At 32.6% G+C, this 27,700-nt stretch overlaps 2 protein-coding genes and 1 long non-coding RNA gene across 5 annotated transcripts in view; 2 read left to right on the forward strand and 1 right to left on the reverse strand.

Annotated features, from left to right (window-relative positions):
- Positions 1 to 4: 4 nt before the first annotated feature.
- On the forward strand, positions 5 to 10,204 carry LOC111418987 (ATP binding cassette subfamily D member Pmp70). The gene is made up of 3 exons (XM_023051720.2): positions 5 to 549; positions 682 to 921; positions 8,011 to 10,204. The coding sequence occupies exons 1-3, from the start codon at positions 437 to 439 to the stop codon at positions 9,623 to 9,625; spliced, it is 1,968 nt and encodes a 655-aa protein (XP_022907488.2). The 5' UTR covers positions 5 to 436; the 3' UTR covers positions 9,626 to 10,204.
- A 5,930-nt stretch (positions 10,205 to 16,134) lies between these two features.
- Positions 16,135 to 19,636, forward strand: LOC139429073 (uncharacterized). Of its 2 annotated transcripts, none has more exons than XR_011639776.1 (5): positions 16,135 to 16,181; positions 16,374 to 16,859; positions 18,408 to 18,478; positions 18,549 to 18,855; positions 18,908 to 19,636. It is a non-coding gene; the product is annotated as an uncharacterized lncRNA (long non-coding RNA). The 2 variants fall into 2 exon arrangements; XR_011639775.1 differs by having other exon boundaries at positions 16,374 to 16,855.
- Positions 19,637 to 20,977: 1,341 nt separating this feature from the next.
- Positions 20,978 to 27,700, reverse strand: part of LOC139429074 (uncharacterized) — a 93,266-nt gene continuing 86,543 nt past the window's right edge. For both annotated transcript variants that reach the window (XM_071194550.1, XM_071194549.1), the window contains exon 2: positions 20,978 to 21,530. In XM_071194550.1, coding sequence (XP_071050651.1) covers positions 21,181 to 21,525 — 345 coding nt within the window. In that variant the 5' untranslated portion in view covers positions 21,526 to 21,530 and the 3' untranslated portion in view covers positions 20,978 to 21,180. The remainder of the gene's footprint in view (positions 21,531 to 27,700) is intronic.

Consider the following 27,700-nt stretch of genomic DNA (forward strand, 5'->3'; position numbering starts at 1 on the left):
GTTAAACCAAATCAAATATTTTATAATAATTGAGTTATGTTTCATTAAAATCGCCGATTAAACAAATATTAACTCGTAATTAATACTAATTAACCTGCCGAAAACTCGATTGCAATATAAGTGCAATAAAGTAAATAAAAGGTGGTTACGTAACGATAATCGTCATCGTAATCTGTTCGTTATACTCAAGTCTAAGGTTAATATGTAAATACAAAGATAGAGACCAAAAGCAAGTCATCGTTATATCAATAATATAATAGAATATCTATAGACGTTGATATCCCCACCTAAAAGGCTTCCAATCCCTGTTGTCATTTTATGAAGTGCGCGGCTTTAGTCATTTGGTGAAAACTGTTACCTGGAAGAGGTTAAAGTTCTAATAGAAGCTTTTCTCTTGTTCATTTAAGTTCATTATCGAATGATGCGTTGACGTGTCATGGCACCAAATTACAGTAAATACGTTACCAAAAACAATGCTATTTTAGCAGCCAGCGCGGCAACTTTATTATGGATTTTAACCAAAAAGCGAAAATCAAAAGGTGCTCTAAAGTAAGTGTCTTTTTAGTCGTGATTTTATTTATAAATTCATTCATTAAAAACAATTTTTTATTGAATTATAAAGCAATGATACAGCAGAATGTTAAATACTTTTTTTGCTTGAAATGTTGTGTCTTTTTGCAGGAAATCATCTGATGTTGACCTCGAAGATGAAGTAAAATATTTGATTTCTGATAAGAAAGAGACTGTCGCAAAAGCACAAGTAGATAAACAATTTTTGAAACAAATTTCCGCATTGATTAAAATTGCTGTACCATCATGGAGATCACCAGAAGCCGGATTATTATTCTTAATTGCTGTGAGTTTGGTAGCAAGGTCAGCTTGCGATATTTGGATGATCAGTTATGGAACTATGATAGAAAGGTATTAAAAGAAAGTAAAATAAAATCAATTTTGGTTAAAGAATTTAATTTCTTAATATTGTCTTTATATTTAAAATTTATGTTTGCATTAAGTAAACGAAAAGCCAAACAAAAATTTGTTTTGAAGGACAGATTTAAATGAGTTATTAAGAATAAATTACTTAAGTGTTTTAAAAAAAATTGTTTGGTGACACTTAAAAAATGTTTAACTTTGTATGATAACAAGTATCTTGAATGGTTTTATCTTGGTTTATATAATTTAAAATTATGTAATCTTTTAATGCTAAAATTTATTTTGAAATGTTTGTTCATGGTGCCATCTATTAATTAATATTAGAATTAATTAGCAACTCAAATAACTTGAATAATGCAAAAATATGAAAATACCAGTTTAAAATTTACTGCAAACTAGAAAAATTGCAGGTATTATTAGTATTAACAGCATTTCTAGTCAATTATTTGATTGAATTTTATAATTGATCACTTTTCTTAATTATGACAGCTCACACAAAAAATTATTTATTTATAGCTACAAAATATATCGACGCTTAATCTCTATGAATTCTTTTTATACAGGTGTCTCATGTAACTGGTTGGTAAGAACTTCATAAATTTGTACAGTTTTGAAATTTTGGTAGTAGGGGTTAATCATGCGAAACTTTCTATCTAAAATACTTTCAAAATGGTCGCCACTTCCGGTCTACTAGAAGTAGACCACAACTTCGTTATTTTAAATTTAAATGAAACACTCTAGTTTTTGTTACACCTTGTAATATGTTTAATATGATAGAGTACATGAAGGAACAAAGTATAGATTAAATAATTAAGGTAGTTGGATTGAATCTTCAACACAGGCGGCTTATTATAGTTTCATTGTATAGGACACCATCTGGAAACTTGTATTTATAGAAAGTCTTCGGGATGTGTTAAATTACATACACACGACTTTCCCTGTACATGAAATTGTATTATCAGGGGACTTTAATATGGAGTTTCTTCAAGAATCTACCCATAAGAATGATTTAATGCAACTGCATTAAAAATAAATACACCATTTAGATCACTATTATCAGCTGATTCGAATAAAGGATCAGAGCGCGGATAGTAAGTCAAAAATGGAAATTATGACCTATAGAGAAATACATGAAAAAAGCATTGAGCTGTTTAAATCAGATATTAACAACGTAAACTGGGATTGTATACTTGTAATAGAAGGGGCTGAAGAATGCTTAAACGCTTTTCATAGTGAAATTGAAAGATTATATAACATAGCTTTCCCCATAAAAACTAAACTTATAAGAGAAGGAAAGAAAATTTCTGATAAATTATCAAAAGGCTTGCAAAAATACGTCTCATTATTATACAGTATTTTTTTATATACAGTGCAAAATTTGTATTTACTATCCGATTTCAACAATTATGAAACGTGTTTTTTATGCTATTTTTTGTAATTCGCATTTTTATCCTGTTTTTTTTAAGAAAAATAAAATAAATTTTGTCGATGTAGGGAAATAGGTATGTAGCAGTTGGTAACATCGTAACACTTGAAAAGAGAAATTTTAATTGACAATTAGAAACTGTCAAAACACAAAATGTATTCACCTGAAAAAGATGTTTCATGTACACCTCCCAAAATAAGAGAAATTGCTCAATGTTCAATGTCCTCATCATTGTGGACCTTGTATTTGATGCTAAGAACGTGTTTAAACATCCATAGACAAAAATTGTCACATTGACAACTAGAAAAATTAATGACCCAATGTCACCAACTTGAACTGGTTCCATAAAATGTTACTAAAATCTCATTACAGCATCAGATGCTGTAAGGAGACTCATTACTGCAGATTTTTTTATTAAGAAAGCCATGGAATTTTGACAGTTTTTGGTCGATGTTTGTATTATTGTTGTCATTCGTTACATTTGACGGCGGGTGTAAGTCATTGAACATCATGGCAAATTATTCCAACGCCGATATTTAAAATTCATTTTGTATTAATGGCTAAAGTAATAAACTTTTGAACAAGACGTGTCGAACACTTAATGACAGATGTCTAACAAACTTTACGCCCATCACAAAGAAAAAATTCCAAAAAATTGATAAAGATTTTCTTAATTGTGGATATATCGCGACCAAAAGAAACAAAATAAATATAATAAATATTTTATCGTATTTTATTGCATATCCAAATTAAATTTAATAAAAAATTTATATTATAAATTCAGATTTTTTATCCAAATCTAATTTTTGTCATCAGTTTTTTGTTTTCGTTGTTTCATTTATTTAATCTTCTGTTTGTAATTTTTGGTAAATGAAAGCTAGTAAACTAAAAGATTATTAATCGTAGTTAATAGTACAAATAATAATAGAAATAGATTAAACAAAAAACTGTCAAAATGTCATGGCTTTTCGGAATGTTTATAGATAATTTGTAGAGAATTAAATTTCCTTTCGGGTAGACTAATAAAATATAGTACGTTCCATTTAAAATTTTCGACTTCCTCGCCATTGAATATGGAGAAACGGTAATTTAATGTTTGACCAGATGACAAATGACAATCTATTTGACAGCATCCGAAAAGTAATCGTGCCAATTTAGAGCTTTTTTGAATGAACGCTGGCTAGGATATGGGGTTTTAAAGAGCATGATGAAATTTGCAAAAAAAACTTAAAATCAAAATAACTCGAAAACGAAAAACGCTAGGTATCAATAACTTTTATGAAAGTCAACATATTTTTTTACGTACAATTAAAAGGTGTAATAAAAACTATAACATTCCATTTCAAATAACGAATTTTAAGTCTACTTCCGGTAGACCGGAAGTGACAGCCATCTTGAAAATATTTTAGATCGAAAGTTCCGAATAAACAACTCATGCTACCAAAATTTTAAAACTGTACGAATAGTGGAACCTAAAAAAGTTCTAACGAACCAGTTACGTGGGACACCTGTATATATTACATATATAAAATAAATACTAAATGATTAGTACCAAACATTTTAATGTAGTACAAAATTAGTACATAAATAGCACAAAATTATGGCACTATCGAAATGTTGATATCTTAAACGGGGGGTGTAACTGGACATCCACCTACATCCCCCACTTTAATATACATAAAAAAAATACTAAATGATTCATTACTAACAGGACTGTCGCTGTTATCACTTTCGATTATTAATTAAAGTATCCTCTTTTTAATGCAAAAAGCCGTTTTGAAAAATCATTTTTAGTTCTTTAGAAATACATTTTTGAAATAATCGACAATTTTTTCGAATTTTACAATTTTCGCCGATTAAGTTTTGAAAATTTCCCGAAATGTTAATAAAAGTGTCCTTTTTCCAATGAACCAACCCGTTTTGAAAAATAACTAATAGTTTTTGAGAAAACAATATATGAAGTTTTGATAAAATTTTTGATGTTGCAATTTTCATCGATAACTTTCAAAATTCGCTATAAGTCATTTCTTGAAGGATCCTTGTGGAAATATCACCAATTATTAATTAAAGTATGCTCTTTTTAATGCAAAAAGCCGTTTTGACAAATCACTTTTAGTTCTTGAGAAATAAATTTTTGAATTGATCGACAATTTTTTCGAATTTTGCAATTTTCGCCGATTAAGTTTTGAAAATTCGTATAAAATCCATTTTTAGAAATATGAGTTTCAAAATTTCCCGGAATGTTAATAAAAGTCTCCTTTTTCCAATGAACCAACCCGTTTTGAAAAATAACTAATAGTTTTTGAGAAAACAATATTTGAAGTTTTGATAAAATTTTCGATGTTGCACTTTTTATCGATAACTTGCAAAATTCGCTATAAAATTAATTTCTTGAAGGATCTTTGTGGAAATATCGCCAATTATTAATTAAAGTATCCTCCTTTTAGAGTTGCTTCGTTAGTTAAATCAGTATCAAAAAAGTTCATTTTGTATCTTGGATCCAAATAAGTTGACGTATCTTTATCAGCTTTCTTATTAATTTCATTTTTATTCAAATATTGCAATAATGTGGCAATGTAGGGTATCACTTCAGAAATGCATCAGAAGTCCGGCTTTTCGCAAAATCACTATCCGTTCCATCACTAATCTCTCTGCTCTGGTTGGTTGTATTCTTGTGAATATTTATGTATTGAGTGAATATTGTGAATTTATCTTTATGACCAAATAAGGTACATATTTGTTATTATTGGGCTATGTATTGTGCAGAAATTTTACTACATCTATTTCATTATTATTTCTTTTCGTTTCTTCATATTTACCTATCATTGTTTTGTATGCCTGATCTCTTACTCCTATTCTTCAATTGAAACCAGTTGCTGTTTTCTTGCTGGTCATATTTTCCAACTCTATACATACAGTGCTAGCGTAAAGTAACCCCCCCCTGTTTAACTTCTGAACAGATTGAGATATCAATATGAACAAAAAAACGTCAGTTTCTATATTTTCTCAGCACAAATATTTTCTTATGGAAAATTTTGGTATCACTTTTAGTTTTTCCGGAAAATGGAACAGCTTTGTTTTTTTAAATGGAACACCCAGTATATTATGGTATCTTTCGAAAGAATAAAACAATACGAATTCAACGATACCTCACAATCAAATATCGGTTTATTAGTTTTTTACATAAAAATTAAACAAAATGCGGAATTTCGCCGGAAAAACCAACGTATCTTCGTTGACTACCTGTCGAGATACAATGGGCCAGATAAATGGTGGACGGTCAGTTAAAGGTCGGTCTACGCTCGGATTAAGCAGGGTTAAAATCAGCAATTCTTTTAGAATGTTTTTATGAAACAATCAATACAAGAAAAGGATAAAAAGAAAGTTCTTTTTAAAACTTCTAAGAAAAAATTGTCATAACAACAATTTTAAAGTTTGTAGGTACTTTGAAATTTTGTATTTAAGGCAGCATGCAAATATTTTCCTTCATTTCTATCTTTGAATTCTACCCGACCAAGTATAACCAAAGAAAGGCGAGATCAAAATGGCTAGAAGGAGTTTAGAGTACAATATCGAAGCAATTTTAATATTCGCTCGTGCTGACAGAAATCTACATGAAACAGGGCGACAATTTAAGGAACGATTTCCTGAACATTCAATTAGTCGAAAATATTTAAGAGAGCTTGTGAATAAGTTTTTGGAAACTGGAAGCGTCGAAGACCGCAAAAGAACTGGTCGTCAGATATTAACAGAAGTATTTAATGTGCCCATGATGTCGTCTGCTGCTATCGCATCAACGTGTGATGTGTTAAATATTTCCGCGTCGTTGTTTGAAGACGTGGAAATACTTAAAGAAGAATAAATATCATCCATTTTAAATAAAAATGCTTCATGAATTAACAGAAGATGACCCTGATATAGAAGAACAGAATTTTGTGAGCTAATGACAAATATGGTTGAACGAAATCGATTATACTTGAAACATATTTGTTTCAGTGATGAATGTACTTTCTTTTTGGGTGGAAAATTGCATCGGCGTGATGTTAATCCACATGAATATCGTGACGTTATCACTCAATTTCATTAGAAAGTAAATGTTTTTTTTTCAAGACTTTTGCAAATTGTACAACAGAATTCTGACGATTTTGAAATGGAACTAGTGTTTCATCAAGACGGAGCACCTCCACATTATGCGCCAATGGTACGAAATTATCTTGATAAAAATTTTAATGGACAACAAGATCACCAGATCTGACACCTTTAGATTTCTTTTTATGGGGTTATTTAAAATCCAAGGTATATGAAATTCCGTTGGGTAGTGGGTAGTATATGAAATTGAGGATTTAAAACAAAAAATTATTGACGTCTGCCAAAATATTGATCACATGTTAAGCCGTGTGAGAGAGGAAACACTACAAAGATGGTACCACTGCCTAGAAGTTCAAGGTAATCATATCGAACAATTTACTTAATATTTGATTCTTAATAAATAAAAAATTCTTTTATTATTCAATAACAACACTAAGCAAATTTTTCAACCGTCACCTATACTAGCAAAATCTTTAATAAGAAAATTTCATTTCTTATATTGACTTTTTTTCTTTATAAATATTTTTTGATAAAATATGATTAATTCATAAATTTAATATACTTCCAAACAACTTTTATTTCATTTCTAAAAAAAATAAGTAATTGTACTTACCGTCCACCATTTACCTGGCCGATTGCATTTCGACAGGTAGTCGACGAAGATACGTTGGTTTTTCCGGCAAAATTCCGCATTTTGTTTAATTTTTATGCGAAAAACTAATAAACCGATATTTGATTGTGAGGTACCGTTGGATTCGTATTGTTTTCATCTTTCGGAAGATACCATAATATACTGGGTGTTCCATTTAAAAAAACAAAGTTGATCTATTTTCCGGAAAAACTAAAAGTGATGGCAAAATTTTCCATAAGAAAATATTTGTGCTGATAAAATATAGAAACTGACGTTTTTTTGTTCATAGTGATATCTCAATTTGTTCGGAAGTTAAACAGGGGGGGGTTACTTTACGCTAGCACTGTACTCATTGTCAGTATACTTTCCAATACTGCTTAATTATACAACTTATTGCCGCGTTCGTTCTATTCCTTTTTATCCAATCCACTCCATATCAATATCCATTTTGTAATTCCATTCTCTTACTTCTTTTTTTCTTTGTTTCTGCTACCACCAATATTTCCAAGTCTGCCTTCTCAAATTCTTTTCCTAATTCTATTTCTTTTCTATTCATTCTTTTTTATTTTCGTTCTCATTTTTCCGATACGTTTCTTTATTATTAAGGTTTTTTTTTCGACTTCTTTCTTATTATTCTTAACTACTGATTTTTTTCTGCTGGATTTTGTTTAGGTGACTGATCATTTAATGTTAGTATTGTATTTTGATATCGCCTTTTGACCTCTACTTTTTGGCTAGACTTTTTAACAATGAAATAATCGTCAAGTTAAGCCTTAATTCTGGCTTATTTTCATATTTTTGCATACAATCAAAACCGCGGTTAAGTTTTATTTGATATTTTATTAAGGAGTTTATGAATCAAAAATCTTCCTTAACATTTATTTTAAGTACTTAGTTGATATAATTTTAATAAAATTATTTCTAATTTCAGCGCAATAGTTTCAAGCAACAGATCGTTATTCATGCGCCGCTTATTCGTATTTCTCTGCGCCATGCCGATAATTTCGGTTGTAAATAACACCCTAAAATATTCAATCGGCGAATTAAAAATTCGTTTACGCAACAATATGACTCGCCGTCTTTACAATGACTATCTAAAAGGTTTCACCTATTATCGTATGTCGAATTTAGACAATCGAATCGCAAACGCTGATCAACTTTTAACGACCGATGTAGATAAATTCTGCGAAAGTATAGCCGAGCTATACTGTAACACTGCAAAACCAATCTTGGATATTGGTATTTACGTTTATAGATTAACAGCAACGTTAGGTGGAAGTACTCCATTGGCGATGTTGTCTTATCTTCTTATTTCTGGTGTGATTTTAACTCATTTAAGACGCCCTACAGGTAAAATGACGGCGACAGAACAAAAATTAGAAGGAGAATATAGACATATAAACGCCAGATTGATTACTTATTCGGAAGAAGTAGCTTTTTATAATGGAAATGATCGCGAAAAGGTCACTTTAATGGCTAGTTTTAATAAGTTGCTGAATCATTTGAGAAAGTTTTTACAATTTAGAGTATTTATGGGGGTTATTGATAATATCGTAGCGAAATATTTTGCCAGCGTTGTTGGTTTTTGGGTGGTTTCCAGACCGTTTTTATCAACGGATCATGAGTTATCTAATATGGGACAAAACGAACGTTCAAGATTATATTATACTTACGGAAGAATGTTAGTTAAATTGGCTGAGGCTATAGGAAGGTTAGTTTTAGCTGGACGAGAATTAACCCGTTTAGCAGGTTTTACATCGCGCGTTACTCAATTAAGAGAAGTTTTGGACGACTTAAACGCTGGAAAATACAAAAGAACCATGGTAAAAGGATCGGAAAATTTAAATATAAACGGTGGGAAATTAATTTTTAAAGATAACGTTATTAAATTCGATAAAGTTCCTTTAATAACGCCCAATGGAGACGTTTTAATCAAAGAATTATCGTTTGAAGTACGTTCAGGAATGAATGTTTTAGTTTGTGGACCAAACGGATCAGGAAAATCATCGTTATTTAGAATACTTGGTGAACTTTGGCCATTATTCGGCGGTGAATTAACGAAACCTCCTAGAGGAAAACTATTTTATATCCCTCAAAAACCTTACATGACCTTGGGAAGTTTAAGAGATCAAATTATTTATCCACATTCCAACGCAGACGCTAAAAAGCGCAATGTCACCGATGAGGAACTAATTGGACATTTAAAATTGGTTCAACTTGAATATTTATTGAAACGCGAACACGGTTTGGACGCGGTTGCCGATTGGTTAGATGTTTTAAGTGGTGGTGAAAAGCAAAGAATTGCTATGGCACGTCTATTTTATCATGCTCCACAATTTGCAATTTTGGATGAATGTACAAGTGCGGTTTCTGTTGATGTTGAAGGAAGTATGTATAAATATTGTAGGGAAGTTGGGATTACATTGTTTACAGTGTCCCACCGAAAATCTTTGTGGCAACACCACGAACATGTTTTGTATTTAGACGGACGTGGAGATTATACTTTTAAACCTATTGATCCAACAACTGAAGAATTTGGTTCATAAGATTTAAATTATTAATTCATTTTAACTAGCTAATTTTATTTTTAATTTTATTATTGGAACCAATTTGTTTTTATCTTTGTTAAGTCATTTTTAGTAAATAATTAATTAACTCATTTCTATGTATATTTTTGAAATATTTCATACAAAAAGAACAAATTAAAATTTATATTTACACTTGAAATATAATACATTTGGTTGTGATTTTGCAATAAAAAAGAAAATTATTAAGATTCCTTTTATTTTCAATTTTATTTTGTGGTGGTGTTTAAATTTATTATACTTACAGATGACCTCGATAAAAATCAGTGATTACACTTTTTTTTTTCATTGTGATGCTTTTTACAAGCCTGTTCAATTTTAATTTTGTTCTGTGATAATCTTTTAAATATTTTTTCTTGTTTTAAGTTCTAACATCACTGTTTATTAGAGAAAATTAATATTTCAAACTTCGTTTTTCACCTTCAAAATTGATTTTTTTACGTTGTACCTATTTTCTTAATTATTTAGTTTCAATTTCCATAATGTTATAATCTGTTGTATAGTTTATATTTGAAAAATAAATATATTTTAATATTTTTATCGCTTTGTTTTTATCATTGCAGATTATTTCATATATTAAGTGTTACGGTTTTTTTTCTTAAAAATTTAAACCTTATTTAGTCAAATTTTCGTTTATTTTTGTGCTTTATAATAAGAAAACACTCTTTTTATTTTATTCTAAAAAGTGCCACCAACTCGTCGGTTTGATTTATTTATGTTTTTCTTTAAATTTTTGTTCATTATAATTTTATTTTATATATAATAATCTGATTGGCAATGAGATTTCTTTATTTAGGTCTTGTCTTGTATGTGTTGTTTTTTTTTGTTGTTGATTACTCCCTCCTCTCACCATTGGTGAGGAACTGGGTTAGAGGAATCCAGCCGTCTTCACAGAGTTGGGGAAACATAGAGGGAGAGGTTTATTGTCCTAGTTATTATATTTTTTAATTTTAGCGTCACTTTGTCAAATTTTAGCGCATATCACTTCTTTGGCCGACTATTATTATTTGAGGTCATTGTTCCACATAGGCGATATTTTAGAGAGAACCTCAGAAATTCATTTACTAATTCTCCCTTACGCTGTTGTCCTTTTTCTTTTAATGGCATTTTCAGACAGGAGCCACGGCGAAACCTTTGGATATTTCCCGTTTAACTCAGCTTGTGTTAACGTACAAGCTTGCTGTTAAGCCGTGTGTCCACTAGCAAGTCACTTGCGGAAGAACTTCTGCAAGTATTTGCTGAAGTGTTTCCACTCAAACCGAAACTTGCGGAAGTTTGCTTCCAGAAGTAGTTTGTAGAAGTTAAATTGCAGACGTGTTTCCACACAATGTGAGTACAGCTTGCAGTAGTTTGCTTTTTTTACGAATGACAGTATAAAAATGTCTTGTGGCAAAATAAGATTGGCAGCTGCCATCGCAGCATATTTAATTAAAAAGAAACAAATTAAAAAAAAACAAAAAGAAGTGTTTGGGTGAGAAATTGGGTGCTGCGGCGCGTAGATTTAAGTTTCCAAAATACATTACTTGAAGAATTGCGGACCGAAGACTCCATGCAGCTGAAAAATTTCCTGAAAATGTCTAATGATGATTTTGAATACATTTTATCTTTAATTCAAACAAGTATTCAAAAGCAGGATACTAAAATGAGATTGGCTATACCTCCCAAAAACCGGCTATTGCCTTTAAAGCATTTTGTTTTTTAATTTTATTCTTATAGTCTTTTGAGGACGTGTCCCATAATTCAGGATAATTTTCTTGTTTTTCAATTACCAAATGTGTTTTTTCACTACTCCAAACGAATTTATTTTTGTCCATTTTTATAAATTTTGAAAAGAACTCAAAAAAAAACACAAAACAAAACTGAAAACAGAAGAGAATACCACAAATCGTTTACTCACGTATACCCGACTTCTTCTGCAAGTCTTCAAAACACTTGTAGTTCACAGCAAGTCGTTCAAGTTACTTCCAGCAAGCAACAAACACATGTTTCCACATAATTGCTGCAAGTAACTTCTGCAAGCCGTGACTTCTGGAAGTCGACTTCTAATACGTGTTTACACGACAAAAACTTCTGGAAGCAACTTCCGCAAGAAAACTTGGTAGTGGACACACGGCTTTATGAAATTGGACCGTTTTTTATTTATTTATTTGTAATCTTTGGGATACAAATAGGACAGGCCCAGTGAAGTATCCACTAATAATACATAAGAAGAACAATACAAAAATTAATGTTAATAATAATAACAAAATATATATATATAAAAGTAAACAAAAACCAGCAAAAAGGAAAAAATTAACAAAAAATAAAATAATAACAAAAATAAAATGACAATATGTTTAATGATATTAATAATAATATCAATATCAACGACTCGCTCAGCTATCAGATAACGCACGCAATGCTACTGACAATGCAAGTGGCAAATGTTTTTCTTGAATGTCGCCGTAGAGGTGTTGAACATATCGAGACCTGAGCCACAGCAATTAAACGTGTACATAAGGCGTGGAACCGCGGCATTTGAAAAGGCGTTTGTATTAGTACGAGGCACCGAAAATAAAGACAAGTCGCGAGACGGTCGGACAGGAATTCTAAATTTTAACTCGGACAAGATCGCGGAGCAGTCAATAAGGCCATTGCACACTTTATAAAGTAGGGTTAAGTCATTATTTTTGCGTTTGGAAGAGAGCGGCATGAGACCAAAAACTGTGCATCGCTGCACATAATTACAATACGGTGAGCAAAATTTATACGACAAATACCGAGCAAAACACTTCTGGACTTGTTCCAGGCGGTCGATGTAGGTATGATATTGAGGGTTCCAAACGGCAGATGCGTAATTAAGGACATACAAATCCCAGCATGCGAGAAGCCTTGTTAACAATATAGTCAATATGAGCCGAAAAAGAGAGTTTAGAGTCAAAAATAACTCCAAGGTCTCTCACGCATTCGGATTGTCTGAGGATAGTTGAGCCAAGGAAATAATCAAAGACGACAGGATAGCGTTTACGAGTAAATGTAATTTTACTGCATTTATCAAGGTTTAAGAACAAGTTATTTCTTAAACAATATTCATGTAACCTGTTTAAATCGTCTTGCAGTTTCGCACAGTCGTCGGTAGAACAGATGCGGCTAAATATCTTGCTATCATCGGCGTAAAGTAGAAAATTTGAATGGTGAAAGCATGCATGGATATCGTTAATGTAGAGTAGAAAGAAAAGCGGTCCCAGATGACTACCCTGAGCGACGCCAGAAGAAATATCAGAGCGGTAATTACCTATGCTAACAGCCTGCGATCTGCCGGAGATGTAAGATGAAATCCAGGAAATTAAACCAATTGGAATGTCAAAATTAGCAAGTTTAGTTAAAAGGATTCCATGATCAATTTTATCCAACGCGTTGCTATAATCGGTGTATAGGGCATCTACCTGGCAATTGTCATCAAGAGAGCTTAGTAAAAAGTTGGAATAAGAGATTAGATTAGATTCCACTGACTTGCCTTGGTAGAAGCCATGCTGTTCAGGGATTATAGATGATTTAACACTATACATAATAAGATCGTAAACAAGACGCTCAAAGACTTTAGAGGCGATTGAGAGAATAGAGATAGGTCTGTAGTTACAAACTAAATCACGTTCGCCACTTTTATGTATAGGGAGTATTAGGGCTTCCTGCCAGGTCATATGAAGAACTTTTGTCCGGAGCGTTTCCAGAAGAGATGTTATAGCTGTGGGGAGTTGGATTTTACTGTATGGACAGGAATTGTCTATCATGTTAGGAACCAGGAATCGACGCAAGTGTATGGTAGTCCTTGCCGCAAGTCATCAAAATCGACCGATCTGAATATCCGCATACAGAGTGTTTTAGGTTTTATTCTCGATAGTGCGAGGGGTGATTCGCGTTCTTATCTCGATGTCATTATTTTGGCTCAGAGATTTAAGGGGTTATTAGATAGTGGGACGTCACGTACTATTTTGGGGAGTTCTGGTTGGAGTCGTTTGCAGTCTGTGGGAGTAATCATGCATCCTGACGATTATGCTTCGTGGTAGGGTGGGAATCATGAATATCTTGGTAATTCCAGGAATAGAGCATGAATTGGTATTGGGTATCGATTTCTGACGTCCTATGGGTATACTTCCGGGTTTTGCGTGCGGAAAAATAGTAATAATCTTCGGCGACGTAATGTTGAGTATTGGTTAAAATATCTAATTGATTGACTTTATTTGTTATCAAAAAGCTTATCGCATTTGTAAAGTACTTTTTGCAAATAGCATATCAGATATTTACATCATATGAAGTCACCGAAATCTACAACCTCAGGCTACACTCTGATAATTTAGACTGGTTTTGTTCTGTCCTAATATTGTATTATCTTATAATGTTCAGAAGTGTATTTACATCTTTAGTACAAAATCTTCTTTCGCCCATGATTACAGAACAATTGCAGAGAAGCGTTACAAATTGTATAATTGCAGGGTCCTTCCTACGCCCATGATCACAGAAAATTCTTGAGAAGCACCTGACAATTATCAGAACTGTAATATAAATGCACTACATCCATGTTCACTATAACTGTAATATTTGTTTTGGTAACTTGAAGCTGCCTCCTTTTGTATATATAAATGAAGTGGTGTGAGACCGAGTAGGGCTTCCAACGCAGCCGTCGGACAAGATCTCATTGAACCCGTTATATTAAGACATGCTAACCGCTGGATTTGTGGCAACAGTTGTGCTGTCTTATGTTTTGTTTTTGGCCACCAAACCAATGAGACGTAGGCGACCATGGATCTGATTATTGTTACGTAGGCCCAATGAGCCATTCGTGATGGCCTTTTTCCCCACCTTGTCTACGTATGAGTTCCAGTTTAGTTTACTGTCTAGTATTATCCCTAGATATTTAAGTTCTGTTTTGAGGTTAATAGCTTCCTATGCTTCTATTCGTAGCTTCCTTCTCCGAGTGAAAGACTATTTCGATTTTATTTGGATTGATGCTGAGCCCATTGCTTCTACACCAACAGAACATGCTTTGTTAACTAACATATTTCTTCTTCGGATCTCTTCCTCTTCTGTGCTAAGACTTATTAATTCTACAGCGAAGTAATAATATACTTTTATAGATTTGATTTGACCCTTCGTAATTTTTTGAGGCATAGGTTTGGCTCTGCTTTGGCGTATGTCTTTTGCTTTTTCGTTATTAATTCTTAATCCTATTATTTTAGCAGTTTCTTTCATAGGTTTGTACGTTTCATCTGCATCTTTCATTGTTCTTCTCATAATGTTGATATCCATGCATATGCAGCCAATTTAACACATGTATCGGTGCTTGTTAATGTAGCTTTTATTAATCCTACTATCTTATGTTCAATTTTCTAAAGACGTTAAAGACAGATTTTCCTTTCCTAAATCCTGTTTGATATTTGCCGATAATCTTTTTTGCATACGAATGCATGCATGAATTTTGCATTCATTTTCAATACTCAGCAATTCATTGAAATAATCCTTCCAAGTATTTTTCAGTATCTTCATGTCTATGCATGTGGTTGTGAGGCTTTAATCCTGACAGTCTCTTTGTCTCTTTATATGTTCATAGGCATTTTTTGGATTTTTATTCTTCATTTTTTTGCCCTATGCCGTCTCTACATTTCTGTCGAACTGTGACTTTGTTTTTCTTTTTTTTGTCACTTCCAATACTTCTACGGCAGTTGTGCCCCTAGTTGTTTTAATTTGATTCCAGTCTTCATCAATGGTGCGGTATCTGTTCATGGTTGTTTCCTTGCTTTTGGTGGACTTGCTCGAAGTTGTGTTATTTCGGTTACGTTTTTTACAAGTTCTGAATCAAAATTTTGCTTGCGCTAAGAAATAGTCTAATCCACAGCATGCTGGTTTTCATCCACAATACTCTTCGGTATTTGGTTATTTGTTATTCCATCTAGTGATATACAGGTAACTTTGTTCTTATGTGGGAATAGTGTTGAACTCACAACCATATTCCTGTTTGCAGAAAAAGCTATAAAGAACACATCATGTTCACCGGTTGTGTTGTAGAAATTGTCTTCCTATTGTTCTTAAACATTCACCTTCTATCCATTTTGTTTCTTGAAATGATAACCGCAGTTCAAACCTAAAGAGTTGTAGTTAATATAATTTAAACTCTTTTAAAAAATCAAAACGCAAAGACGTGTTGACTTGCTGAATGTTTGTAATCGAATAATTTACATCAAAAATATCAACAAAATGGTAACATAGTAATTTGTTAAGTTTGGGTAATTTGATAAAAGTTTATAATTTCTATGTGAAGGTAGGCTGTGTACGCTACAGTTACTCCCCCTTTCACAAGAAAACTACACGTAAAAAGCAATATTAAAAGTACGAAAATAAAAGATAAGTTAGCAAGAAAAATTAAAGTGAACTTTGACTTGTTTTTTGGTAGACAATGCGTCGTTACTATGGCAGTTATTTGACTTGTCATTAAGTAAAAATGCGGGTTTTAAACCAGATTTTAAACGATTTATATTTATAGGTAAGTCCTTATTATTTTTTGAAATTATGAATGTCGTTCGAAGTCTTTTAAGAATTTTAAAAGGGCCTTCGTAACGAGGGGTAAGTGAAGGTTGCATGCCTTCAATTTTGATAAAGACGTAATCAGATTTAAAAAGATCTTTATGAAGTAAAGGTTTGTTCGTGAATGAAATGACGTTTCGATTGGTTGTAGGTTTGAAAATGTTTCACGCAAATTCTGCAAAATGGGCTCCGTCTCTAACGAATGTTGTGATTTTATGAAGAATTCACCAGGTAGTCGGAGAGGTTGGCCGTAAACAAGTTCGGCAGAGGAACAGCCAAGGTCTTCCTTAAGGGAAGATCTGAGGCCTAAAAGAACGACGGGAAGATCGTCATACCAGTTGCTCTTGCTACCTCTGGCAATTAAGGCTGTTTTGAGAGTTCGATGGAATCTCTCCAAAATGCCATTACTTTGCGGATGGAAAGAGGATGTGTGAATCTGGCGAGTACCTAAAATATTGGTAAACTTCGAAAATAACGAAGATTCAAACTGTCTACCTTGGTCATGCGTGATGGTGTGAGGTATTCCGAACCTAGAGAAATAATTTCGAAAGAGAGTATCGGCTATCGTTGAAGCGGCGATATCTTTGAGCGGAAAAGCTTCTAGCCAGCGAGTGAAGCGGTCAATTGCAGTGTGTAAGTACGTATAGCCTTTAGAAGGTGTAAGAGGGCCAACTAAGTCGATATGAACGTGATCAAATCTACCACTTGGTATATGGATTTTTTGGATAGGTGATTTTGTATATTTGTTCACTTTGGCTCGTTGGCATGGTAAACATGTTTTTGTCCACCACTGAATATCTTTTAACATATGTGGCCAATAGAAACGGGATTTAAGGTTATGAACAGTTGCACGTATTCCGGAATGTGAAATATTGTGAAATTTCTGGAAAATGATTTTTCTAAATTTATCTGGCACGTAAATTCTTGGCAATGGTGAAGATATTTCGCACCAAAGTTTAAAATCTGATTCTTCAATTTTTTGCTGAGATAAATGAAAATTGCGTAAATGTTTGTTGGAAAATTGTTTATTGAGTAAGTGCGTTAATTGTATATCTTGGTCTTGAGCAATTTTAATAGATTTTAAATCTGGATAATCGGAATTAAGGGATTCAACATTAATGCGCGACAAAGTATCTGCCACAACGTTCGAATCTCCTTTAATATATTTAAGTTCAGATGTGAACTGGGTGATATAACTCAGATAACGAATTTGTCGAGGAGTTTTTCCTTCGGCAGAAATTTGATGATTTAGAAAATTTAGAGAAGTTACACCAAATTCACATTTCGTAGGTTGAATAGAGATGTTATAAGAACTTAATCTTTTGAACAATTGTTCTAAATGTTTGTAATGCTCTTCCTCGCTTTTACTGGCAACGAGGATGTCGTCCAGGCAAACAAAGAGGAAATGCAGCCCAGAAAGCACTTCGTTAATAAATCTTTGGAAAGTTTGAGCTGCATTCCTCAGACCAAAAGGCATTCGAGTAAATTCGAATAAACCGAAAGGTGTTGTTATTGCGGTTTTGGGGATGTCTTCTTCTTCTATAGGTATCTGATGATACGCCTTCACCAAGTCGATTTTTGAAAAAATTTTACATCCATGTAAATGGAGGTTAAAATCTTGAATGTGTGGTAAGGGTATCGGTCAGGGACTGTGACATTATTCAAGTGTCGGTAGTCGCCACATGGTCGCCAATCGTCAGAGTCTTTTTTCGGAACCATGTGTAAAGCGGATGCCGTAGAGGAAGAAGAGGGCCCGCAAATTCCAATAGAAACCATGTACTCGAATTCTTTTTTGGCAATATTGTACTTTTGTGAATGTAATCTCCTGGGACGACAAAAAGGAAGGTGTGAATTTGTTATAATCTTGTGAGTAGTTGTGTGTTGAACAGGTGTTGAAAAATCTGGTGTAGATGTCAAGTTTGGGTATGAGTTGAGAAGTTTTGTATATGCAGTTTCAATAGAAAAGTTTTTTGGGGTTGGTGTATTAGTATTGACAATAGAACCGATTAAAAATAATTTTGTTGTTGAATCAACTAATCGCTTGTTTTTAATATCAACTAAAAGATTGAATTTATGAAGGAAATCAGCGCCAATGATTGGGTTTTTAACATTGGCGATGGTAAAAATGAAAGGAAAATTCCTTCTTAGATTTAATGAAACTGTTAGTTGTTGTTTTTTGCCGTAGGTTTTAATTGTTGTACCGTTGGCAGCGGAAAGCGAAGAGATGGTATCTTGTTTTCGATTTGAATAAAACAGGTAATACAGAAACATCGGCTCCAGTGTCAATTAAAAAATTTTGATTATTTTGGTTGTCGAAAATGAAAAGACGGGAACTTGTAGGATTGATAGAAAATTGGGATTGCCATTTTGGCGAAATTTTGAATTTGGAAAAAGATGGTTTTCTATTGAAACTGGGTATTAGTTTTTTGGGTGGGACAAATTATTTGTTTTATTGTTGAACGATGTGGAAAATTTACACCAAGATCCTTGGCATTTCTCCGCCCTATCAGCGAATTTATGGTGATACCAACATATATTAGAAGGCGCAGAGGAATTTGACCTACCACGCGAATGTTGGGATGAGGAGCGCGATCTACTTCTGGAGTGATGGCAACTATGATAGCATTGGGGGGGTATATTGTTGTCATCACGTTTGAAATTTACTAAAGACATTTTATCTTCTAGAGACGAAAGTCGTTGGGATAAGGCTTGAATAGTGACTGAAAGGTTTTGAAGAGATGCTGTTATATCTTCTTGGGAACGAGTCGCGAGAGAGGAATTAGACGAAATTTTATGAATTTTGGGTATGTAAGTTGGATTGGGTGAAGTTGAATTGGGTGAAAGTTGCAGAGCTTCCCATATTTTGTCCGCAATTGACAAAAGGTCAGCAACATCATTTTTGCCAGAAGATAACAAAGCAACTGATATCACCTTCGGGATTCTTTTTTGCCAAAGCCTCATTAGCAATTCTCTGCTGACTACCTGTGAACCGCCGGTAGTAGCCAACATTGATCTATTATAAAATTCTGACGGCTTTTGATCACCCATTTGAGAATTTGACAGCAAGTCATCGAGACGTCTCTGTGTGACATATACAAATTATCTACTGGGGGATTTTGAATAACGTCTAAAATTATTGTGATGACATCGTTTGGAAGATGAGTTAGAACTAAATGATATTTTGTTTTATGGTTTTGCAGCCGTGACAAAACGAATTGTGATTCAATAATCGTAAACCACGCTGCTGGATTTGAAGTCCAAAAAGGCGGTAAAGTAAATTTCGTAATAATGTGTAAGTCAAAATTGTCGCCGATAGTAGCATCCACCATTGTACAAAATTATATTAATAATGAAAATAAAACTGTTGGATGTTAAATATGACAATTGATGAAGAATATAGAATGTAATTCGCTGCTTTTTCGTTTAAATTTTCTTAGTTAAGAAAGAGTAACTAGAGCCTTACACAAACCGTCCTCCACGAATCCAAAGGAAAAATATAACGGGTCGCTAGTAGGGGCTGCAAGGCAGTTTTTAAACACAGTAGTAGCAGCGAAGGAGTTGGTGCAACTTGATTGGGGCAACTGGAAGGGGTCTGGGACAACTGGGCTGTTGCTCTGCTGTTGTCTGGAGCGATGTGGTTCGCGTGTAGGTTTAAAATAATCGTTAGGGCAGGTTCAAATATTCGTCGGGGGTAGGTTCAAATCATCTTCGTGTGCAGGTTCTAATTTGCCGGATACAGGTTTTAATTTATTATCGGGGGCAGGTTCAATTCAACGGGGTCACCAATAAAGAGTTGTAGTTAATATAATTTAAACTCTTTTAAAAAATCAAAACGCAAAGACGTGTTGACTTACTGAATGTTTGTAATCGAATAATTTACATCAAAAATATTAACAAAATGGTAACACAGCAATTTGTTAAGTTTGGGTAATTGGGCTGTGTACGCCACAAAACCCTTGTAGGCTTCACGCAGTGCCGTTTGTGCTTAAGGCTTATTCAATACACAATTCCTAGTTCTTATCTCATATTCCATCTTCCTTTACCATGATGGTATCGCAATATCCGTCGATTTTGAGGATCCTTTGCAAGTTTCGTAACAATTCTTATTTTTTCTCGTCTTATACTCACTTAAAAAATAAATGCAGGAACAAACTTTCAAGGATAAGTTCGAACCTTAGACTGTATTTGTCATTTTCTGAAATGTGTATTACACTATTTGTGCATAACTGGTAAAAATAAAAATGTCTCTATGTTACAGTGTTATTACTATACGTGCATGTAAATATTAGTAATTATATATGGTGGAAGTAGAGTACGGGGAGCATTGATTATAGGTTACTATAGAATAGAGTATCTGTAGGACCTCCTTGACAGAAAGGTTACATAATGGATCATTTCAAGTAAAGAGGATCTAAAAAATTGTTGTAAGGGACGAACATTTTTTAGGATTTAACAAAAAAGAGTAATGTTATTCGTTAGTCTTACGTTAACACTTGCATATATTAAATATTGATTCTTATGCTTTAATTTTAGTTTAAACAAATCTTTCTTTTTAACTTAATTATTTCGGATTTGGAGGGTTAAAATTTCAATAAAACTACATAATTTTTTTTGTTTTCAAAGAGACATGTCAGATGTAATTAATGTCTTAACGAAGTAACAACGTAAACTCTCGACTAATAACAATACATAAATAAATATATTTATATATAAAACATGGGTTTACAAGATTGGGTTATTATTAATTTTTTTTAATAATTATTATAAACATCTAAGTAATTCTCTACAAATTAAGTAATTATCGTAAATTTTTTTTTAGGAACAGCTCACTGATTAATCGTAAAATCTAGATACGATAGTAAATTAAAGCTAAAGCGTTCACCCCAATGAAGAGAGAAGAAAAAATAGTAAACGTAAAAATACACGAATGAAACATAAATCTTCTCAAAATTTATATATTAAGAGTGACCCCAGCCTTTCGTAAGTCTTTTCCATAAGCTAGGTTTGTCGACGTTGGCCGAAGGCGGTTGATCCGTTCGAATCTGCTCTAAAAATCCAACGTTTGTATCGTTTTGGGTTTCGTTTGAAGCATCTCCTATTTCCCGTAAATCGCGCATCATCTTTTTTCGAATTGTTTTTTTCATACTTAAATGTCTTTCCAATGTTTTATATTTATGTTTGATCTTTGTTTCTGCATTATTATCTAAGGAAATTTTTTGGGCTTCTTTCTCTTCTATGCTATAACCCCAAACGTCTCGAACATCGCGAATTTTTCTTTCGTTGTTTCCGGACATTTTCATCATAAAACCTAAAAAAAAACAAAACAAAAATTATTAGAAAAACTATGAATCTATTCATAAAATAATGATATTTTAATTGTTTTAAAGTTACGTTTTTAAGTTTTATTGGCTTTTATATGCAAATAGATTTTTTTAAGAAGATAAAAACAAGAAATAATTCAAATATTTAGCGCAATAGAATATATCAAATTCAGTGTAATAACATTGTGTATTAACTGTCACATTTTTTTAGTTTTTTGACCTTTATTATTATTTTTTGTTACCAGTTATTAAAAATGAAACCTTGAAGGCGATTATCTCGAGAACACAAACCTATCTTTTATTTCTACTTAAAATTAATTTTTCTATGGTAAATATAAGGTACTTTTTATAGTTATAAAAGTTTAAAGTCAATTATTTCAAAACAAAATCTAATTGAGAAAAAGTATTCCTTCATTTCGTCTTAAAATTGGCTGTTACAAATCGGATTTCAGTTACATCATCGACTTTTGAATCACTGCATGCAAGGTAAGTATATAAAATACCAAAAGTTGCCAAGCCACCGATGGCGATTTTGAGTAATGTAAATGGTTACTAAATCTAAAAAAGAGCTTACAAGAAGGTAACTTCAACTATAAGATGTGCATGACGAATAACAAATTACAGTTAATGTCAACAATGATGACGAGTAATTAATGTTAATGTTAAGCATTAACAGTTTTAATAAATAATTCTATTATTGAATAACATAAATACGAAACGAAGCTCATAGGCATATGAAAGTGATGATCTGGTCAGAAACTTGTATCCCTCAATATCTACGGAAGACATTCACAACGAACTAAAGGAAAGAAGTTTCAAAACTATCAAAGTAATTCATGAGATATGCAATGGCAGGCATAATAGCTTATCAACGATATATATGATATGTGTCAATTGTGTTTCAACATGAAGATACAGTAGTAATAAGGAGCTCTGCATGATATGCACAGGAGACTACCTAAATGCAAACTGCGCTATACCGTATTTTCTCGAATGTAATCCGCACCTTTTTTACAAATTTTATGTGCTCTAAAATCAAATGCGGATTACAATCGGCGCGGATTAGATTCGCAGTCGTATAGTTGCAATTTGGAAAATAGTAAAATAAAATCACATTATAACAATAATACTTTATTAAGGGTTTTAGAACGATATTTACATTTATTATTATTATTATTATTCGGATCAATACGGATCAATTCGCATTATACAAAACTTCTTAAATGATGTTATAATATTGTTTTTGTAATTCGCTACGGTAATGGAAGCTATAACAGTACTCAAACGGGTGCTGTAATGAGACTCCTTACAGCATCCGATGCTGTAATGAGATTTTAGTGACATTTTATGGAACCAGTTCAAGTTGGTGACATTGGGTCATTAATTTGTCTAGTTGTCAATGTAACAATTTTTGTCTATGGATGTTTAAACACGTTCTTAGCATCGAATACAAAGTCCACAATGATGAGGACATTGACTCAGAGCAATTTCTCTTATTTTGGGAGGTGTACATCAAACATTTTTTTCAGGTGAATATGTTTTGTGTTTTGACAGTTTCTAATTGTCAATTCAAAGTTTCTATTTTCAAGTGTTCCGGTGTTACCAACTGCTACATACCTATTTCCCTACATTGCCAAAATTTAGTTTATTTTTGTTAAAAAAAAGTATAAAAACGCGAATTACAAAAAATAGCATAAAAAACACGTTTCATAGGACTTAAAGCACTCATTCATTAAAAAACTCGTGGCTTCGCCACTTGTTTTTCAACTTGAATTCGTGCATTTCAAGCGTGTCTTACGAAACTTGTTTTTTAATATACTATTTTGTAATTCGCTACGGTAATGGAAGCTATAACAGTACTCAAACGGGTGCTGTAATGAGACTCCTTACAGCATCCGATGCTGTAATGAGATTTTAGTAACATTTTATGGAACCAGTTCAAGTTGGTAACATTGAGTCATTAATTTTTCTAGTTGTCAATGTGACAATTTTTGTCTATGGATGTTTAAACACGTTCTTAGCATCGAATACAAAGTCCACAATGATGAGGACATTGACTCTGAGCAATTTCTCTTATTTTGGGAGGTGTACATCAAACATTTTTTTCAGGTGAATATATTTTGTGTTTTGACAGTTTCTAATTGTCAATTCAAAGATTCTATTTTCAAGTGTTCCGGTGTTACCAACTGCTACATACCTATTTCCCTACATTGCCAAAATTTACTTTATTTTTGTTAAAAAAAAGTATAAAAACGCGAATTACAAAAAATAGCATAAAAAACACGTTTCATAAGACTTAAAGCACTCATTCATTAAAAAACTCGTGGCTTCGCCACTCGTTTTTCAACTTGAATTCGTGCATTTCAAGCGTGTCTTACGAAACTTGTTTTTTAATATACTATTTTGTAATTCGCGACGGTAATGGAAGCTATAACAGTACTCAAACGGGTGCTGTAATGAGACTCTTTACAGCATCCGATGCTGTAATGAGATTTTAGTAACATTTTATGGAACCAGTTCAAGTTAGTGACATTGGGTCATTAATTTTTCTAGTTGTCAATGTGACAATTTTTGTCTATGGATGTTTAAACCCGTTCTTAGCATCAAATACAAGGTCCACAATGATGAGGACATGGACTCTGAGCAATTTCTCTTATTTTGGGAGGTGTGCATCAAACATTTTTTTCAGGTGAACATATTTTGTGTTTTGACAGTTTCTAATTGTCAATTCAAAGTTTCTATTTTCAAGTGTTCCGGTGTTACCAACTGCTACATACCTATTTCCCTACATTGCCAAAATTTACTTTATTTTTGTTAAAAAAAAGTATAAAAACGCGAATTACAAAAAATGTCATAAAAAACACGTTTCATAAGACTTAAAGCACTCATTCATTAAAGAACTCGTGGCTTCGCCACTCATTTTTCAACTTGAGTTCGTGCATTTCAAACGTGTCTTACGAAACTTGTTTTTTAATATACTATTATAATATTGCTTTCAGGGATCGTTTTCCATGTCGCCTACACTAACTGAGCAAGTTCAGAAGCTCCTTTAATTGCTCCCGGTTTTGTTAATTCTCGAGTTTGTTAATATACATATACATACACAGGTTGTAGTATGGATGTTATTCCACCAGGTATTATTATTATGACAAGAAGTCTAAACCAAGGGCAATCAGTCTATGATTAATTAATATCTTTATTTAATAATCCTCCTGGTCTAAGACTCCATACTTGTCTTAATCATTCCATCATCAGCTTTTCCATTATCCATCCTTTTTGTTGTGTTCAGAATGGTTTTTCTCGCAATATTAATAATGACTGCAATTTTTCCCTATCACTTGTTACTGATAACATCAATGTTATTGTTGCAATATGTTGTTGCAATATATGTTGTTGCAATTTTTCGCAACCACTCGTTTATACAGAAATTTCCCACACACCTCTTCTTTCCTGTGTATAATTGGGTGGCATATCCAGATATACTACCATTTCGTTGACATTTACAGTTTGAGACAAATTGATTTTTCAAATTGAATTTTCTTGAAAAACATTAGGAGTGTGGCAACCTCCCTTTTTAAATTGTCCCACAAGGAGCTTTTGGGAAATTGTAGTTCTGCGCCTCAACGATAACACCATTCGCCGCATAAATCCCACAGTCCAACCTTAGCTAGTATTAAAATTTTTTTAGTCCCTCCTTTCGTTTTTCTTGAGAGAACTAGAAAACTGCCTCGTCAATTTCATGAAATCATCTCTTCTTTGGCCCGGTAAATTTTTTGCACGATGCCTCACAGTCTGCAATAGCTGCCTTGTTTTTCCGCAACAGCAGCAACGTTACTCTCATTAACAGCAATAATTGTACCAGCTTTTCGATTTTCTTAACGCTAACTTAATAACATCTCTTTAAACTTTGCTGTATAGAAGAACAGATTTTTTATTTATTTTATTTATTAGATTTTATTTTTCTTTTAGATTTTTGCTACTTTTTTTTATAATTACGCTATTATATGTATAATTAAACACACACCACGTTCGAGCTACTACGAGGGCAGTATATGAACGGAATTCGTGCTGGGCATTACTATTTATTTTTAAAATTATATGTATTTTCCAATTTTTTCTGGCTTGGTAAATTTAAAGTCTAGTCTAATAAAAACTCGTCGTAAGCAAGGTTTCTTTAGGTACATCAGCGTCAGTCAACAGAAAAAATATATATTTATGGTTAACAACAAGCATTGCATCGTTTTGGTGTTGTCGAATTACTCAAAGAAAGATGCGGATTACATTCGCAAACTAAATTTTTTTACCACTATGCATTTTTAAAATCGGGGTGCGGATTAGATTCGAGTGCGGATAAGATTCGAGAAAATACGGTATTTAAAGACACCAAGTGCGTTAATTGTAAATATAAGAACCCGACTAGTTACATCACGAAAGTGACTGCCCAAGCATAACAAATTGTTCCTAATATAAGAAAGCCTGGGATATTTTATGCTCAGAGCATGTAATTGAAACCAGCAAAGTCAGCGCTTGTCTAATCGATATCCGAACCATCTGTAATATAGATAATGCCGAGCATGATGAAAATAGTAGATCGATGCTATTCAATACTTTGCAAATTAGAAACCAGGACCAACAATAAAATAATTAGGAACCAAAAGGTATTTTAAACAAAAAGACGACCTTAAAGTTTTCTGGAATACAGTACATAGTTATCTTTTTGAAATACACGTGGAAAGTAATAATAACTCAAATACGACATTATAACACTTACTTCACCACTCATCCGAACTGCAAAGAGAGGAGATAAAACTTACATTAATTGGAATTAAGTCATCAAAACAATGGCACTGTTTACTACTAGCCAAGACATAACAAAAAAAGAAGAATACTTAACTCTCCTGGTACAATTAGGAGAAAGATTTATTGCTGGCGAGAACTATAACTAACACGTGAATTACAACTCCAGGCTAACTACGTCTAAAGAAGGAGAATTAAAAACCGATACTATTATAGGACTATAGACTATTATAAGAAATGATACCGAGAAACTCCCTGACTTCCTTATCACCAGCAAAGTTTTTTGTAACTTCACGCTTCTAGTATTGATGAAAGTTAGAGTGATTTTACGGAAAGCATATCCGGCATATCTAGCCAGCCAGTATGGTTATAATTTGTGGTACATTTCTGAAGACCAACATAACGCAATAATGTGACCCTACATTGCCACATTATTGCGATATTTGAATAAAAATGAAATTAATAAGAAAGCTGATTAGATATGTCAACTTATTTGGATCCAAGATACAAAATGAAGTCTTTTGATGCTGACTTAACTAACAAAGCAACTCTAAAAAGAGAATACTTTAATTAATAATTGGTGATATTTCCACAAGGATCCTTCAAGAAATGAATTTTATAGCGAATTTTTAAAACTTAAACGGCGAAAATTGCAAAATTCGTAAAAATGGTTGAATATTTCAAAAATTTATTTCTCAAGAATTGAAAGTGATTTTTCAAAACGGCTTCTTACATTAAAAAGAGGATACTTTAATTAATAATTGGCGATATTTCCACAAGGATCCTTCAAGAAATGAATGTTATAGCAAATTTTGAAAGTTATCGATAAAAATTGCAACATCGAAAATGTTATCAAAACTTCAAATATTGTTTTCTCAAAAACTAAAAGCTATTTTTCAAAACGGGTTGGTTCATTGGAAAGAGGACACTTTTATTAACATTTTGGGAAATTTTCATACTCATATTCCAAGAAATGGATTTTATACGAATTTTTAAAACTTAATCGGCGAAAATTGCAAAATTCGAAAAAATTTTCGATCTTTCAAAAATTTATTTCTCAAGAACTGAAAGTGATTTTTCAAAACGGCTTTTTACATTAAAAAGAGGATACTTTAATTAATAATTGGCGATATTTGCACAAGGATCCTTCAAGAAATGAATTTTATAGCGAATTTCGGAAGTTATCGATGAAAATTGCAACATCGAAAATTTTATCAAAACGTCAAATAATTTTTTTTCGAAAACTAAATGTTATTTTTCAAAACAGGTTGGTTCATTGGAAAGAGGACACTTTTGTTAACACTTTGGGAAATTTTCATACTCATATTCCAAGAAATGGGTTTTATACGAATTTTTAAAA

The sequence above is a fragment of the Onthophagus taurus genome, chromosome 2 (genome assembly GCF_036711975.1).
Source record: "Onthophagus taurus isolate NC chromosome 2, IU_Otau_3.0, whole genome shotgun sequence".
Taxonomy (NCBI): domain Eukaryota; kingdom Metazoa; phylum Arthropoda; class Insecta; order Coleoptera; family Scarabaeidae; genus Onthophagus; species Onthophagus taurus.